Below are 16,901 nucleotides of genomic sequence, written 5' to 3' on the forward strand. Positions count from 1 at the left end.
TTGGTTATCCCACTCCAGTGGGGAATTCCTATGGACAAAGGAGGCTAGCGGGGTACAGTCCATGGGGTCGCAAAGAGTCGGACACGACTGAGCAACTTCCACTTTCTCATGTACCTGCTTCATCTTCCGAGTAGCATTCTTAGGCCTTTAAGGGGTGAGAACTCTGTTTTTTGTCATATTGGTGCAAAACTGGCTCACAGCAGGCTTTTAGTGTTTATGGGATAAAAATGTAACCATTCAGTTAAAAGATGTTGTTATGTAAGTTTAGAAAGAATTTTTATATGAAGAACAATACTTATCTATGCTTACACTTGATATGAAAACAGAACTGAACAAGTTTAACTGTCAGCATGAGAGATTTAGTCTACATATTTCGAAATTTTTCTATACAGATTTTAAAATAATTGTGGTATAACTTTTCTAATCATTTAAAAAAAATAAAGAAGGGAACAGCATATATATATTTTACATGGAATGAATACTGGTGATCACTCCTCAGTGTAGAATTAGATCAGGATCACCCATAAGGATCTCTTCCTGCCCTTCAAGCTACTGAATTTCCAGAGACCTAATTTCTCAAATAGAAATCAGAAAAAATGCATAAAGATCCTTCTAGACAAAACCATCCCATATAGCAACTTTAACAACCTAGTACATGGACACAAAGTATTTCAAGATAAAAGCAGCTGCATGACCTAAAATCAAAAACTGTCTAAGCCCTGTTCTACATTTGCTTCTGATTTGATGAACGACCTGAGGCAAACAATTAATCTGGATGTCTGTGTCCTCATTTACTAAATGAGAATATCCTCAAGGGGTGCTGTACGATGTCACTATTTATGAATCAAAGCAGTACTAGAAAAAAATTTAAAGCTGTCAAGCCTATTAAAATATCAATTATCATTAATATAGCCATGATCTAATGAAAATAGATTCTAAAGAGTTTCAGACACTCAAAATGGCTACAGTGTAATGTCACTGAGGAATTCAAAGGGAAAAAAAAATGTCTGTTTCAACTTCTTTATTTAAAATGATCAAAATAGGATTAGACTGATTTTGGGTTGCTCTACCACCTGCTGTGGATAATTAAGGTTACTCACATTCCTCTGTAAGCCTCCATTTCTCTCTAAAGCTATACTAGTAATGGTGCTTATCTCATAGATTATGATAAAGATTAAGGAAGATAACCTCTAACACACAGCAAACCGGAAAAAAAAAAAATTATGGGGCTTCCCTGGTGGTCCAGTGGTTAAAAATCCATCTTGCCATGCAAGAGACACCGGTTTGATCCCTGGTCTGGGAAGATCCCACATGCCACAGAGCAACAGAGCCCATGCGCCACAACTACTGAAGCCTGTGCGCCCCAACAAAAGAAGCGACCATAACGAGAAGACCATGTAATTGCAACCAAGAGCAGCCCGTGCTCTCTGAAACTAGAGAAATTGTGCATGCAGCAATGAAAACCCAGCCAAAATAAAAAAATAAATAAACCTTTAAAAAATTTCATGTTACTTTCTTTAAAAAAAAAAAAACAATTAGCTGTTATTATTACAAATACTATCATCCTGTAGTAGTTGTTGTCATTGTCATTATCGACATCAGCAGCAGCAGCATCTTCATGATCATCACTGCATTTTTAAGAGAAGTAGCATATGAGAGAAAGAAGCTAAACTTAAGAACTGGACAAATCCTGGTTCAAATTCTACCACTGCTTTGTTTATCATACAACTGGTATGACTCTTACTTCACCTATAAGGTGTGGAAGACAACTCCATCCTAAGGATGTTTTGAGGATTAAATGCAGTCATATAAAAAGTGCCTAGCACAACAGCGGGCTCCTCAATGAAAGTTATTTTTATCTCCCTTGATTCTTCTTCAGTTCAGTTCAGTTCAGTCGCTCAGTCATGTCCAACTCCTTTCGACCCCATGAATCGCAGCACGACAGGCCTCCCTGTCCATCACCAACTCCCAGAGTTCACTCAGACTCACGTCCATCGAGTCAGTGATGCCATCCAGCCATCTCATCCTCTGTTGTCCCCTTCTCCTCCTGCCCACAATCCCTCCCCAGCATCAGAGTCTTTTCCAATGAGTCAACTCTTCCCATGAGATGACCAAAGTACTGGAGTTCCAGCTTTAGCATCATTCCTTCCAAAGAAATCCCAGCGCTGATCTCCTTCAGAATGGACTGGTTGGATCTCCTTGCAGTCCAAGGGACTCTCAAGAGTCTTCTCCAACACCACAGTTCAAAAGCATCAATTCTTCAGTGCTCAGCTTTCTTCCCAGTCCAACTCTCACATCCATACATGACCACTGGAAAAACCATAGCCTTGACAAGATGGACCATTGTTGGCAAAGTAATATCTCTGCTTTTCAATATGCTGTCTAGGTTGGTCATAACTTTCCTTCCAAGGAGTAAGCGTCTTTTAATTTCATGGCTGCAGTCACCGTCTGCAGTGATTTTGGAGCCCAAAAAAATAGTCTGACACTGTTTCCACTGTTTCTCTATCTATTTCCCATTAAGTGATGGGACCAGATGCCATGATCTTGGTTTTCTGAATGTTGAGCTTTAAGTCAACTTTTTTTCACTTTCCTCTTTCACTTTCATCAAGAGGCTTTTTAGTTCCTCTTCACTTTCTGCCATAAGGGTGATTTCATCTGCATACACACACAGAAGTCGCTCAGTCGTGTCTGACTCTTGCGACCCCATGGATTGTAGCCCACCAGGCTCCTCGGTCCATGGGATTTTCCAGGCATGAATACTGGAGTGGGTTGCCGTTTCCTTCTCCAATCATCTGCATATCTGAGGTTATTGATATTTCTCCTGGCAGTCTTGATTCCAGCTTGTGCTTCTTCCAGCCCAGTGTTTCTCATGATGTACTCTGCATATAAGTTAAATAAGCAGGGTGACAATATACAGCCTTGACGTACTCCTTTCCTTAAATCTGTCCAACAGTTAACATACACATAGATAAGAGTTGGTCTGAGCAAGATGGCAAAATGATAAGAGGCCAAGGCCTGAGTTCTGACTAATACAGAGGTCAGAGTAAACAGAGACCTTCTTCTCCAACTGTACAAGTGACAATTAGGACATACGGACAGAGAAGCCTGGTGGGCTACAGTCCATGAGGTTGCAAAGAGTCACACATGACTGAGCATGAGATGACACAAGAACAAGACAGCTGCAAAGCATATAGAGCAGGTACCAGAATTCAGTCATTCTCAAAAAGCAAGCCACTGTTTCCCCCTATTTGCTAAAATAAGTAAAAGGTAATTATACAAGATAAAAATCTCATTTTTTGATCAATAGCACTGTTATTCAATATATTACTAGTTACTTTTGGTGACCTGTAATATTTAAGCAGTGTATTAAAGGAGTTAATCCTTACTTTTTCTACTATTAAAAGAGAATCAAGAATTATTCGAAACAGAGGCTGCTGCTGCTAAGTTGCTTCAGTCGTGTCTGACTCTGTGCGACCCCATAGATGGCAGCCCACCAGGCTCCCCCGTCCCTGGGATTCTCCAGGCAAGAACACTGGAGTGGGTTGCCATTTCCTTCTCCAATGCATGAAAGTGAAAAGTGAAAGTGAAGTCGCTCAGTCATGTCCGACTCTTCACGACCCCATGGACTGCAGCCTACCAGGCTCCTCCGTCCATGGGATTTTCCAGGCAAGAGTACTGGAGTGGGGTGCCATTGCCTTCTCTGTCAAAACAGAGGAGAATACATTAAAATATTATGTAATTGTTTAAAGTGCATTTCATATGTAACATTAAATATGTATATTGTATATTAAGGAACTTGACATTATCGTGTCAAAGTAACAAGATTCTAACATGATGAGTTGATGGTTTAGAAAAAGGTAAAAAAAATCATTTGAAGTTCCCCATCCTGTTTCTACTCCCCCAGTTATGGCTATATAGAGTGTCTCCCATCAGCCAGACATAAAAACCTAATCACAAGTTATTCATAATATTTGAGAAATGCAAGCAATGTATAATGACTTAAAAATCTTCCTCTCTAGCTCTTTGGAGTCACAGGACAATAAGCAGAATTCATGATAAGAATGTCAAGTAAAGTAAGAAAAAAAAAGGAGAGTAACAGGTTTTTGAAGGGTTAGAATATCAAAAATATCAGCTTTTTTGGGTTATTTTATCTTCTAAGACAAATGACAGTTAATGTGGTAGTAAAAAATCTTAAACTCTTTATTTCTCCATAAGTGTTATAATATCAGCCATACAAATTTTCATATTTCTGTTCTTTAGCTTAATTTTGTTTTCAAAAAGTTCCTATAATCCGTTCAGCAAAGCATTTGCGTTAAAAATATTTGTTACCTTCACATTGACAAGTCAGTATGTTATAGTATTTACATAAACAAACATGGTGTAAACATCAACATTTTCTTGGCAGATCGTAACTTATTTCATCAGTATCTCTCTCCTTTTCCATATCCACTCACTTTATTGACATCGTACAGAAGCAATAACCAATAAAAATAAAAATGATTTAACCTAGTTAGTACTTCTTAAAACAAATCAACGTCTATTGATTTGGCAAAGTACATACATGGAAATACTCAATACTCACAAGAATGCATGAGACAGTTAGTGCATACGGATGACAGCATGAGTTGGGACACACGCTGAAAGCGATTTTGTGATATATGTATATCAAGACTCTTGAAAACGCCTAGACCCTTGAATTATACTTCCAGCATTCAAGTTTTAAAAAATCATCCCAGATAATAAGATCTAAGTGGAGAGATATTCACCTAGAGTTATTTATAACAGTGAAATTATAACAGTTATATAATAATTATATAATTATAACAGTGAAATTTATAACAGTGAAAACTTAGACAAAACCTGAATGATCAACAATATGGAAATGTAGATAAAATGGGAATGTTAAATAAATAATGTCACATCTATTTGATGAAATACTGTACAGACACTAAAAGTTATATTTTTGTCACAGGAAAATGCTCCTGAAAAAAATCAAGTTTTAAGAAAAGCAACCTGTAAAACTTTATATGCATGGTATACCACCTTTGTGAAAATTACTATACGTGATTAAATAGATATGAACATAGGCATGATGGGCTTCCAGGTGTTACCAGTGTAAAGAATCTGCCTGGCACTAAAGGAGACGTGGGTTCGATCCTGGGTCAGGAAGACTACTGGAAAAGGAAACGGCAACCCACTCCAGTATTCTTGCCTGGGAAATCCCATGGACTGTGGAGCATGGCAGGGTACATACAGTCCATGGGGTCGCAAAGAGTCAGACACAACTTGGCGAGTAAACCATCACAACTGTTTTTAGGTGCCAGAGATAAGCAAAATAGTTACATTCTAGTGGAGAAGACAGACAATGAACATGAAAACAAGGAAATTAATTAGGCAAATTCAGACAGCGATAGGTGCTCTGAAGGTTACCTTATGTATATCACAACAGGGTTCATGCAGAAAGGGTTTAAGTGTGTTGAGTGATTATAGAGTGTTCTGAGAGTTTATCATCAGAATGATGCTGCTGCTGCTAAGTCGCTTCAGTCATGTCTGACTCTGTGCGACCCCACAGACGGCAGTCCACCAGGCTCCCCCGTCCCTGGGATTCTCCAGGCAAGAACACTGGAGTAGGTTGCCAGTTTCCTTCTCCAATGCATGAAAGTGAAAAGTGAAAGTGAAGTCCCTCAGTCGTGTCCGACCCTCAGCGACCCCACGGACTGCAGCCTTCCAGGCTCCTCCATCCATGGGATTTTCCAGGCAAGAGTACTGGAGTGGGGTGCCATTGCCTTCTCTGTCAGAATGATGAGGCGGCAGGAATATACAGATCAGGGAGAAGGTCATTCCAAGCAGAGGAAATAACAAGTACAAAGGTTCTGGGGCTGGAAAGAACTTGGTCTATTTTTAAGAGGACAAGGTCACTGTGGCTGGACTCTTGCAAGCAAGGGAAAGAAGAAAGGAGAAGAGGTTGACAAGGTTGGGTCCTGTAGAGTGTGGTGGCCATGTTCACGGGTCTGGATTTTATTCCGGGTGTGACAGGACCAAACTGCTTTAAGCAAGGAACTGATAGGATCTGGTTATGAACAAACGATAAGGAATATTAACTGCCAGGAAGTGAGAGAGAAGAAAAAATATGAAACTCATAAAATCACAATAGACAGTCTGAAGCAACTTAGAGAAAGGACTAATGTCCTTATATCTTCATCACAGACTCTGAAGGTGCCAATGTAGTACAGCATCGTAAACAGCTGATGCTTATCATAATCAGTTGGATTAATAAAAAAGAAAAAACATGAAAGTATAGAGTACTACCATACATATATATAACATTTTAAATATTTTATAAGTGGTAAATAGATATAAATTGAAAATTTGCTTTCTAGAATGGTAGGGAGAATACAATGTCAGAGTTTCATCTGAACAATTTATAGTATGCTTCAAGAAATAAATCTTTAGCTAACCAATAAATTTGGTTACCTAAAGCAACTCAATTTCTGAGATTTCTGTATAGCCAGTTTTAAACTGTCTTTAAAATAATAAGCATACAAAAACATCCTTTTCTGTTCCTTATTATCTGCATTGCAACAATCACCCAAATACAAAATTCACTCAAAAATGTTTTTAAATCCACACTCTATCAAACAAAGTCAGTTCTCTTCTTGTCATTTAAATATGACAGAGAAGAAGCAAGCCTGTTTTTTTTTTTTTCCACTTATAATCAGAAATAAACTGAGTCTTTGGAATTACATAAATAAAGTGGATTTCTTTAAATATACTCATGTGCTTCATCCACAAAGGATTATGTTTTTAATGGCTGGAAATCTAAAATACTCAGATTCCCCCACCACATGATGCTAAGTTTGATTGTTTAAGATAATGACTGACAAATCACTTCACTTTAAGTACAGCTTTCTTTCTGTCTTTCTTTCTGTAACTAGGTGGTGATCTACGTGACAATGTAAATATTTTGGTCTCCAAAAATTCTTTCACTCAGTGCTCCTTACAATTCCACTCTTTTACTTACAAAGTAATAGTGTGTACTCCTGGGAAAGCTTCAAATTTAAAGAACTATGAAGCTTATTCCTTGCCCTACCCCAGATGCCTGATCACACCTCCACAGAGGTAAGCTGTGTTAACTGATTCTTGTGTTTCCTTCTGGAAATTTTCAATGTGTAAACAAACATTTATGTATTTATGTATTTTTTCTTGTTTTTTAAATCACAGTATATTTATTATATATACTGTCCTGCAACTTCATTTTTTTTTCAGTTAATATATTCTGGTCTTCTATCAACTCATAAATATTCATCTCACTTTTTTTTTTTTACTGGTGACAGATAATTCTAGCTACCGTGATTTATTTAATTAGTCTCTTAAACATACATCATTATAGTTTTCACAAAGTTTCATGTGATTTATCAAACAATGCTATAATAAACGGCCTAGTATATATGTTACGTAACTTATATGCAGAGTACATCATGAGAAACGCTGGGCTGGAGGAAGCACAAGCTGGAATCAAGATTGCCGGGAGAAATATCAATAACCTCAGATATGCAGATGACACCACCCTTATGGCAGAAAGTGAAGAACTAAAGATCCTCTTGATGAAAGTAAAAGAAGAGAGTGAAAAAGTTGGCTTAAAGCTGAACATTCAGAAAACTAAGATCATGACATCTGATCCCATCACTTCATGGCAAATAGATGGGGAAACAATGGAAACCACAGCTGACTTTATTTTTCTGGGCTCCAGAATCACTGCAGATGGTGATTGCAGCCATGAAATTAAAAGACCCTTGCTCCTTGGAAGGAAAGGTATGCCCAACCTAGACAGCATATTAAAAAGCAGAGACATTACTTTGCCAACAAAGGTCTGTCTAGTCAAGGCTATGGTTTTTCCAGTAGTCATGTATGGATGTGAGAGTTGGACTGGGAAGAAAGCTGAGCACAGAAGAATTGATGCTTTTGAACTGTGGTGTTGGAGAAGACTCTTGAGAGTCCCTTGGACTGCAAGGAGATCCAACCAGTCCATCCTAAAGGAGATCAGTCCTGGGTGTTCAATGGAGGGACAGATGTTGAAGCTGAAACTCCAGTATTTTGGCCACCTGATGCAGAGAGCTGACTCACTGGAAAAGATCCTGATGCTGCGAAAGATTGAGGGCAGGAGGAGAAGAGAACGACAGAGGATGAGATGGTTGGATGGCATAACTGACTCGATGGACGTGAGTCTCAGTGAACTCTGGGAGTTGGTGATGGACAGGGAGGCCTGGCGTGCTGCGGTTCATGAGGTCGAAAAGAATCAGACATGACTGAGTGACTGAACTGAACTGAAACTAAACTGATATATGTTTTCATGCTTTGTGTGAATAACATTGGAAATAAAAATTGCTAGAAATATTACTTCTGGATCCAAACGTGTTTAACTTTTCCCTTTCAATAGATAGTCACCAAATCTCCCTTCATAATCGCATCAATCCACGGCCCCATTGACAGCAACGCTGACCCCTCATCCCTTCTTCCTCATCAGCAATGAACATCAGCAAATGCTGAGAGCTGGAGGAAAAAAGCAGCTCACTACTGCTTTAATGTGCACGTTTATAAACAAGAAGTTCAAGCACCTTGTCATGAATTTATTGAATGTCTGAATCTTTTCTCTACAAAATGCTTGAAGTCTGACCTTTTTTCTCAGGCATTCCTAACAAAGAACAATGTTCAATATTTTAAGTAAAATATTTGAAGAAATGTACAAGCTAAAGCTTGTAGGGATTTCCAGGGGCTCAGTGGTAAAGAGTCTGTTCAGTGGTTAAGAATCTGCCTGCCAGTGTAGCAGACACAGGAGACATGGGTTTGATCCCTGGATCATGAAGATCCCTGGGAGAGGGAAATGGCAACCCACTTCAATTCTTGCCTGGAAAATTTCATGGACAGATGAGCCTGGCCAGCTTCAGTCCATGGGGTCGCAAGGAGTCTAACATGACTGAGTATGCATGCACCCACAAGCTTCAATATAATATTCAAAAAACATTATTTTAATTGATAACCTGCATCTAAGAACTCTCTTCAAAAAGCTATAGTTCCTGGAATTATGAATCTAATTTTACTATGCTTAATATACCTGTATGTACTTCACCTTTAGATTGAGAATATTTTAGTAAATGTGCTAGAGAATTTGCTATATTGAAATCTCAATTCGTTTTTTTTTAAACTCAAATTTTTATAGGCAGTTAATAGGAAGCAACTGGAAATTAAGAAATCAGCATATGAATCTTTAGTTAACATTTTAGAACCACTTATTTCAACTATGGTTTCTTATTTCGTAGTAAACTAACAAGGCATTTCCAAGAAGAGGGAAACCAAAAACCTAAATTAAATCTGTCTAGAGAGGGCATGGTACATCTGTCTTTCGCTAGTACATGAGCTACTCTTTTTCTACTTTAAAAATCAATTTCTTAAAGACCGGGAGTGAAAAGTCACATATTGGAGTGTGATAAGCACTTGCCTGATCGATGTAAAAAGCCGTGCCCGCCCGGATCTCTCGCCGCTGTTTTAGGTCGGTTTCGGTGGTGTCTCTTGACAAGGCAATGTATTCAGCCTCCTTTTTGGTCAGCTCCTGAAGAGAGTGAAATGGTCCCAAGATAAAATCAAGTTCCCAACATATGCTTTGGAGGCAGGTATTCTGACAATGTCACTCTACAGAAGAGCATTTTATTAATAAACGTAATTCTAGGTGAAAGCCTTGTGAGCCTCAGCTTTAAGAAAAAATGTAATAAACTGAACATTAATCAAAACATGTATCTCTTCTCAGAACTTTTACTGTACTCAGTAATCTATAGCTTATTACTGGCTACTTAGGCAATAATAATCAAAATGTGATCTTACAAATCTTAGTATCTCCTGTAAAGTCCTTTTCAAATATCAAGAGTAATAATTTGGCTATTACTTGATTTTCACATAAACGACAGCTATCTCTGTAAATAATGTTCATCTTTTTTTTAAGGGTGCTTTAAATTAATTTACTCTATAAACCAATGATTACCTACCATGTATATGTTAAGCATTTAACAAGTGTGAAAATAAGGTAAATATCAATAACTGGTTCAACAAAAAAGAGTCAATATAGAACTAATTAGGAAGGGAAAAGGAGAGGAAAGTTGAAAAGGCGGAAGGGGGAATGGAGGTTATTATTTTACACAGAAAAAAAAACCATTTGGTTTGAAGAAGAAACCACCCAGAATCCACTTCTCTTAAAATAATTAATCTATCCCTAAATTCCTTTTTCCTTATATGTAACAACAAGGTATAAACAGTTGTTAACATTATCCTTGGTTTTACAATGTTGAATTAAAAACAATGACATTCTCCAATCCAATAAGGTATGTAATATGTTTTTATTAAACAGGAAGAACAAATTAATTTAGTGGAGGAGTACAAAGAAAAAAGTTGAATGAGTATGCCATTAATGGTGAAAGGGGATTTTTTTTTTTAATTAACCTTATCTCCAAGTGATGTTGATAAAAATACATTATCATCGTCATTAGTCTTTTAAAATGTGCCTGTTCCCGTGCACCCATAAGTTTTAGAAAATGTGGAAAGAAGGGGAAAGTTTTAAAAAGAGAAAATGTACACCAAGTAGTAAAGATGTGCTGATACCAAAGGATGTTTCTCTAAATGAACCGCCTGTGAGAGCATAATTCTTGAATCAAGTAGCAGGTTCTCCTTCTGGCTCCTGGAGCACCTCGCAGCACCTTCCTGTCCTGTTTCACTGACGACTGCCTGTGATCTCCCTCACTGGAAATCCCTGACATTCACAGTGGTTGACCAAATGCCGTATGCCTCTTACTATAAACTGTATCACAGTAGCACCCTGAACTGTCACACCAAGGTTGCTCTCCTCAGTCCTGACAGTTTCCTGGGACTTTTCGTCAGCCAAGACGAGACCAAGGTCTCCTCGGCTGTTGCTCCACGGAAGCAGCACCGACAAGCTCACAAATAGCACCTGGAGCAGCAGACTGGGAGGGCGGCAGAGGTCTGCTGACTTATTTTAAACTGTCTACAAAACTCCTACTCTATGAGTGAAATATGAAATAAACACAAGTATTCAGTTATTTCTGCTTAATTTCTCATTGATTCAACAGGCTTGCCCCGAAACTTCTGCCTTTAGAGATGTCATCTACACTGGCTATTGAACCAATCCATTGTTCCATATCCGGTTCCAACTGTTGCTTCTTGCCCTGCATCCAGGTTTTGCAGGAGGCAGGTAAGGTGATCTGGTATTCCCATCTCTCCAATACTTTTCCAGTTTTTTGTGATCCACACAATCAAATGCTTTAGAAAAGACATGCTGGGACAAGAGTGAAGGCAGGAGGAGAAGGGGACAACAGAGGAGGAGATGGTTGGACGGCATCACTGACTCGATGGACAAGAGTTTGAGCGGCTCCAGGAGATGGTGAAGGACAAGGAAGCCTGGCATGCTGCAGTCCATGGGGTTGCAGAGTTGGACACAACTCAGCGACTGAACACCACCACCACTCTGGCTGTTACTACACATAGGGTCTTTATATATACTGGCAATAGTACCCACTGCAGTTTGCAAGGCAGCTTAGGCTAGTAAGTTTTCTTACATGTATTTCCAAATCCTAAAGCTGCCTCAGCTCTGGCAATTCAAAGTTTGGTGGTGGTTGTTTTTTTAAGATACAAGGATTATACTTATAAACTTGAATTGCATTTTTTAGCCAACAGGATTCCTATACTCTCCTAGCCTGGCTACTCCACATTTCTAACAAGCTTCAAAGACTTGTCAGAAACAAAATCAAAGTGAGATACTGTTGCCTTTGAAATGAGCCAGGTAGAGTGCACAATTTAAAACTGAAGAGGTTCTAGACCTGGGAATCTTGGTGGCTGACTCTGCGTTCTTAGACAAGACAAATACACTTTTGCATTGTTTATTAATAAAGTGAGGATAATAATACAATGGCACACTATACCTCACAGATTGATTCTAGGGAACAAATAAGGGATATGAAATTTATGAACTAAACAGAGTTAGGTTCTGTTCATGGAATTTTCATCATTACAGCCCTACATAATTTTGAAAGTACCAAGATAAACTCACCACTAAAATAAGAGACTGCATGAAGTATATTTCAATAAATTAGAAATAGATGATTTAATATCAAATAACAAAAGGAAGCTTTAACTAAGGTTTTTCTCTTCATCCTAAAAATTATCTTTGGAACAGACCAACTTCAACTGAGAGGGTTCCTCTTTCGATCATTACAGCAATGCCTATTAATACTGACAAAGTAGTAAGAAAAAGTCCTGCAATTTTTTTTTTCGGTTGAGATTTGAATATTTGAATATTTCAACTCAACTTAGAGAACTGCAAACATTTCAGAGGATATAGTATCAGAAAGGAAAAGCAATATGAGATCTGAAGTCTAGCTCCATCATTGACTTGCTGGATAAAGCCTGAGTGAGTTATCTAATCTCTGTGAACTTATTTTCTCATCTATTTAAAGAAAAAAAAGGAGTGCACGTAACACATAAGAGAGCTTCTGTAATCCTTAGGCTCCCTTTAGAGACCATATAACATCAAAAGTCAGAAGAATTATTTGACTTTTCAAAATGTGGACTAAAGATAAAAGAATGTTTCTTGAGAAAAATAAAACTACACTTTGTTTTCTAATCTCAGAGTTGCTGATCCTGTTTGCAACTACTCATTGCTTGAATTTAGATGGATCTCTTTCCTACTAGAAGTGGAGGGTTTTCTACTTGGAGCAAACATTTGCTAAAGTTATGAAAGGCAAACGTACATTGACTTCCCGAATAATTTATTCCAACTGCTTTATAAACAATAAGGACTAAACCTGAGACTTCTGTAAATTCTTAATTTATCTCACAAAACAGTTTATCAAAGTTAAGACCCTCAGGAATCCGCAAGAATTCATTGCTTACCAAGTACTGCATAGCAATAGAGCGTCGAAGAGGCCCAGGAGGTCCTATTAGAAAGACGTCTTGCCCCAAAAGATCCTTCTGCATTATCCATCTTAGATGTTGAATTACTGATTGAGCCAGAGAGTCTGATACTTTAAAGTGGAAAAAAAGGTAAAATGAAATGCAAATAAGACTACTACATAGAACATAAACCTCTAAGCAACCAATGCAGACAGTATATTAAGTTAAAAATGTATATACAATGTACATGTGTATGTATATATATGCACATCTATACACATATACATACATGCATATATACATACACACATATATACATTCAAACCTACATCTGCTGAATTTTCACACTGTTTTACAAAAAAAAACATTATTATCTAAAATAATAGGGTTTATTACATCACAAAGAGTCACATAATCCCACACTTAAAAGCTAATAAGAAATGGGAATTCCCTGGGGGGTCCAGTGGTTAAGGCTTGGGCTTTCACTGCCATGGACCTGGCTCAGACCACTAGTCGGGAAAATAAGATCCCACAAAGCCACGCAGTAAGGCCAAAAAAATAAGCTTATAAGAATGCTTGTGTTACTAAAGGAACAAAAGTGTTTTTAAGGGTGATATGAACAACTGCTACCATTACTTTGTCACAATGTTACAGCCCAACTCTTTTGTCCTGAAAGGGGATAGGACCAAAGCATCTCAGACAATTCATGAGTATTATAACCTTGAAAAAAACTTTAAACTATGACTTACGTTGGCACTGGATTGTGAGATCTCTCAAACTTCACAGTTAGGATGTCTGATGGTAGATTTAAATGACTCCTTTAAAGTTTACATCTATTCAACACCAACTCTTCTGGGAATAGAAGACTCTTCTGTATAATATCATTCTAAGTCTACTACATATTTATTTATTTATTTAATTTTGGGGCACATGGCATCTGGAGATCTTAGTTCCCCAACCAGGGACTCAACCTGTGCACCCTGCACTGGGAGTGCTGAATCTTAACCACTGGACTGGTAGGGAAGGCCCTAGTAAAAAGTGAAAGTGTTAGTTACTCAGCCATGTCTGACTCTTTGCGACCCCATGGACTACAGCTCACCAGGCTCCTCTGTCTACGGGATTCTCAAGGCAAGAATACTGGTATGGGTTGCCATTCCCTTCTCTAGAGAATCTTCCTGACCCAGGAATCGACCCCAGATCTCCTGCATTATAGGTGGATTCCTTACCTTCTGAGCTACAAAGGAAGTCCCTAAGTCTACTATTAAATCATCCATGAACACACTCATTTTTTGACTAAACATTTTTTAAATGTTTGTATTAATACAATTCATTTGTATTTACTCACTTAAATGTCACCCAGTGACTAAACATGTGTTCTCCTAGGAATTCAAGAAAAACTCTACCCCTTACACATCAAGACACGATATAGAATACTCACAGCAGTGTGGCTCAAAATAAAACTGAAGATAGGAGATGGATAAAAAGCACACAGTGGAATGTTATATGACCAAAAAAATAACAAAATGAACCCCCATTACTTCCAACAACATGTTTAACTCTTAAAAGAGAAAAAACTGTCACAAACTAAATCATGCATTAATGATTAATATCACTATCTTGATGAGTGAATGCTAAATCACTTTAGTCATGTCCAACTGTTTGCGACACTATGGACTAGAGCCCTTCAGGCTCCTCTTTTCATGGGATTCTCCAGGCAAGAATACTGGAGTGAGTTGCAATGTCCTCCTCCACGGGATCTTCCTGACCCAGGACTGAACCTGCTTTTCCTGCAGTTTGCACACTGCAGGTGGATTCTTTACCGCTGAGCCACCATGGAAGCCCCACTATCTTGGTAAAGCTCAAAAAACTAGTAAATTGAATTTTTTACAAACACATGCATATGTGATAAAAACAGTGCTTGATAAAGCAAAAAAGCCAGAGAATCACAAATTCAGAATATCTGGAAAGGAATCAGAGAGATTCTTGTGGATAACTTCAAAGATAATCATAATATTCTAGTTCTTAAATGAGATGTGGGTACAGTGTTTGTTTTACTATTACATTGCATTTTGTACATAAACACACAATACACACATGTATACATATATATATCAACACGTGTATGTGTGTATATGTATATGTATAGTGTATGGGCTTCCCAGGTAGCACAGCAGTAAAGAATCCACCTGCCAATGCAGGAGGCACAAGAGACGCAGGTTCAATCCCTGGGATGGGAGGATCCCCTGAGGAGGCAATGGCAACCCACCCCAGTATTCTTTGCCTAGGAAATTCCATGGACAGAGAAGCCTATCAGGCTACAGTCCCTGGGGTCACAAAGAGTCAGACACAAATGAGCAATTCAGCACAGTCCAGCATCTGTGTATGTATATAAAAAACATAGTCTTTTGTATGTGTTGAACATTCTTATACTCGTTAAACCTTGTTTAATCATCCAGGAAGGTCATGAAAGAATTCAAAAATCAAACTAAGAACATTTGCCTAGGACTAAAGCTGTGTTTCCCTCCACGCCCCCCTCCAACAGCATAATCTTGCTTGGGTGATTGCCCCTACCCTCTCCCCAAAAGTTAATATTTAATCATTAGAAAAAAATTAACAATAAATTTCTGATTTTCTTAATCATGGTGGGAAGATTAAGGAAAGGTATTGGGCAGACTGCTTGGTGTATCACATACTGAGGCCACACTAAAGTGATTTATAATTTCTACAAAGCAAGTGCTTCTAACGTGTGAAAATCAGGAGATTCATCACCCAAGTGGAGGTGCTTGGCTTCCCTCCTGTCCTCTATGAAGCCTCTACACTATGCATGGGGTAACACTTGGCTCCTGGAGGAAGACACGGGAACAATTCTTAACTACTGAAAAAAAGCTAATTCAGGTTTTCCGTACCATCTTATGGAAAAACCTGAACCAACTTTTTGGCCAACCCAATACCATAGCCTGTTACCCACTATGGGATGCTCTGCATTAACAGATATTATTACAATATACTTGTGTATTAAAATTTCACAGAACTGGGGAGAGACAATTGGGGGAAAATGTCCTTAAGTGTGCAATAATGAAAAACACATTGAAAAACATTGCCCTAAGACCTGCACCTTTGAGAATCTCAAGGAGCTCTGCGATGCTAGGAAGCAATTCACCTGCATCTTATTCTTAGCTGTCAGATGGACACTATTGTTCTTCCCCACTACAGGCTTAAATCATTATAATATATGGTCTACTCTTTCTTATTGCAAGACAGGTCCATCTGCCTGCTCTGTAAGGATGAAACAAAATAAGAGCCAAGAAGCTCTCGTTTCTCAGTAAAACGACACAAAGTTCTCTATGCTGCAGATCTGCTACCCTTCCTTACTTTGCTGTTAAATATGTAATTAAAAACTTGAACACTTTGGGGTTTTTCTTTACATTTTTCCAAACCTCAGTTTACTCCGGCCTCGGGCCTTCTCCACACTGTTCTTATGGTTTATGCTGCTGCTGTGTATTCACCCTTGGCAATGTGCCTGACCTTCCATTATCTGGACTTGTCTATTTAAAATATGAAATTTCCAAAGTTCTGTAAGGGAAAGCCAAGTTGGTCTCTTCAGCTTCCTCCCACCTTTTATAACTATTTATAACTATTCATAATGACAGAGTCTCAATATCGTTCCACTTTATTTTCAATGCCATGATCTTAGAACTCATATTTATTTTCAAGACTTTTTTTTTAATCGAAGGCTTCATTTCCTAATCCAGTGTGAGGTTTCTCCCCCTCTAAGTTGTCAGTATCAACAAGTACTGAGGTTTAGGAATAATTTATCTTTTTCTTAGCAAACTGAAGAAGAATCAGTTATAACAACAGAGCAGTGTGTACACCAATGTATCTTATTAAGTGGGAAGAGAAAGGCACAGAGATGAAGTTATTTAGAACCAGATCCTAGGAACTGTATAGAG

The 16,901-nt window shown here is 38.2% G+C and overlaps 1 protein-coding gene across 7 annotated transcripts in view; it reads right to left on the bottom strand.

The window, feature by feature from the left end:
- VWA8 (von Willebrand factor A domain containing 8) overlaps nt 1-16,901 on the bottom strand; it is a 400,893-nt gene that overhangs the window by 346,058 nt on the left and 37,934 nt on the right. For all 7 annotated transcript variants that reach the window (XM_070800011.1, XM_070800010.1, XM_070800013.1 and 4 more), the window contains exons 3-4: nt 12,952-13,082; nt 9,497-9,607 (exon numbers count right to left, since the gene is read on the bottom strand). In XM_070800011.1, coding sequence (XP_070656112.1) covers nt 9,497-9,607; nt 12,952-13,082 — 242 coding nt within the window. The remainder of the gene's footprint in view (nt 1-9,496; nt 9,608-12,951; nt 13,083-16,901) is intronic.

This window comes from Bos indicus, chromosome 12, assembly GCF_029378745.1.
Source record: "Bos indicus isolate NIAB-ARS_2022 breed Sahiwal x Tharparkar chromosome 12, NIAB-ARS_B.indTharparkar_mat_pri_1.0, whole genome shotgun sequence".
NCBI classification, from domain to species: Eukaryota; Metazoa; Chordata; class Mammalia; order Artiodactyla; family Bovidae; genus Bos; species Bos indicus.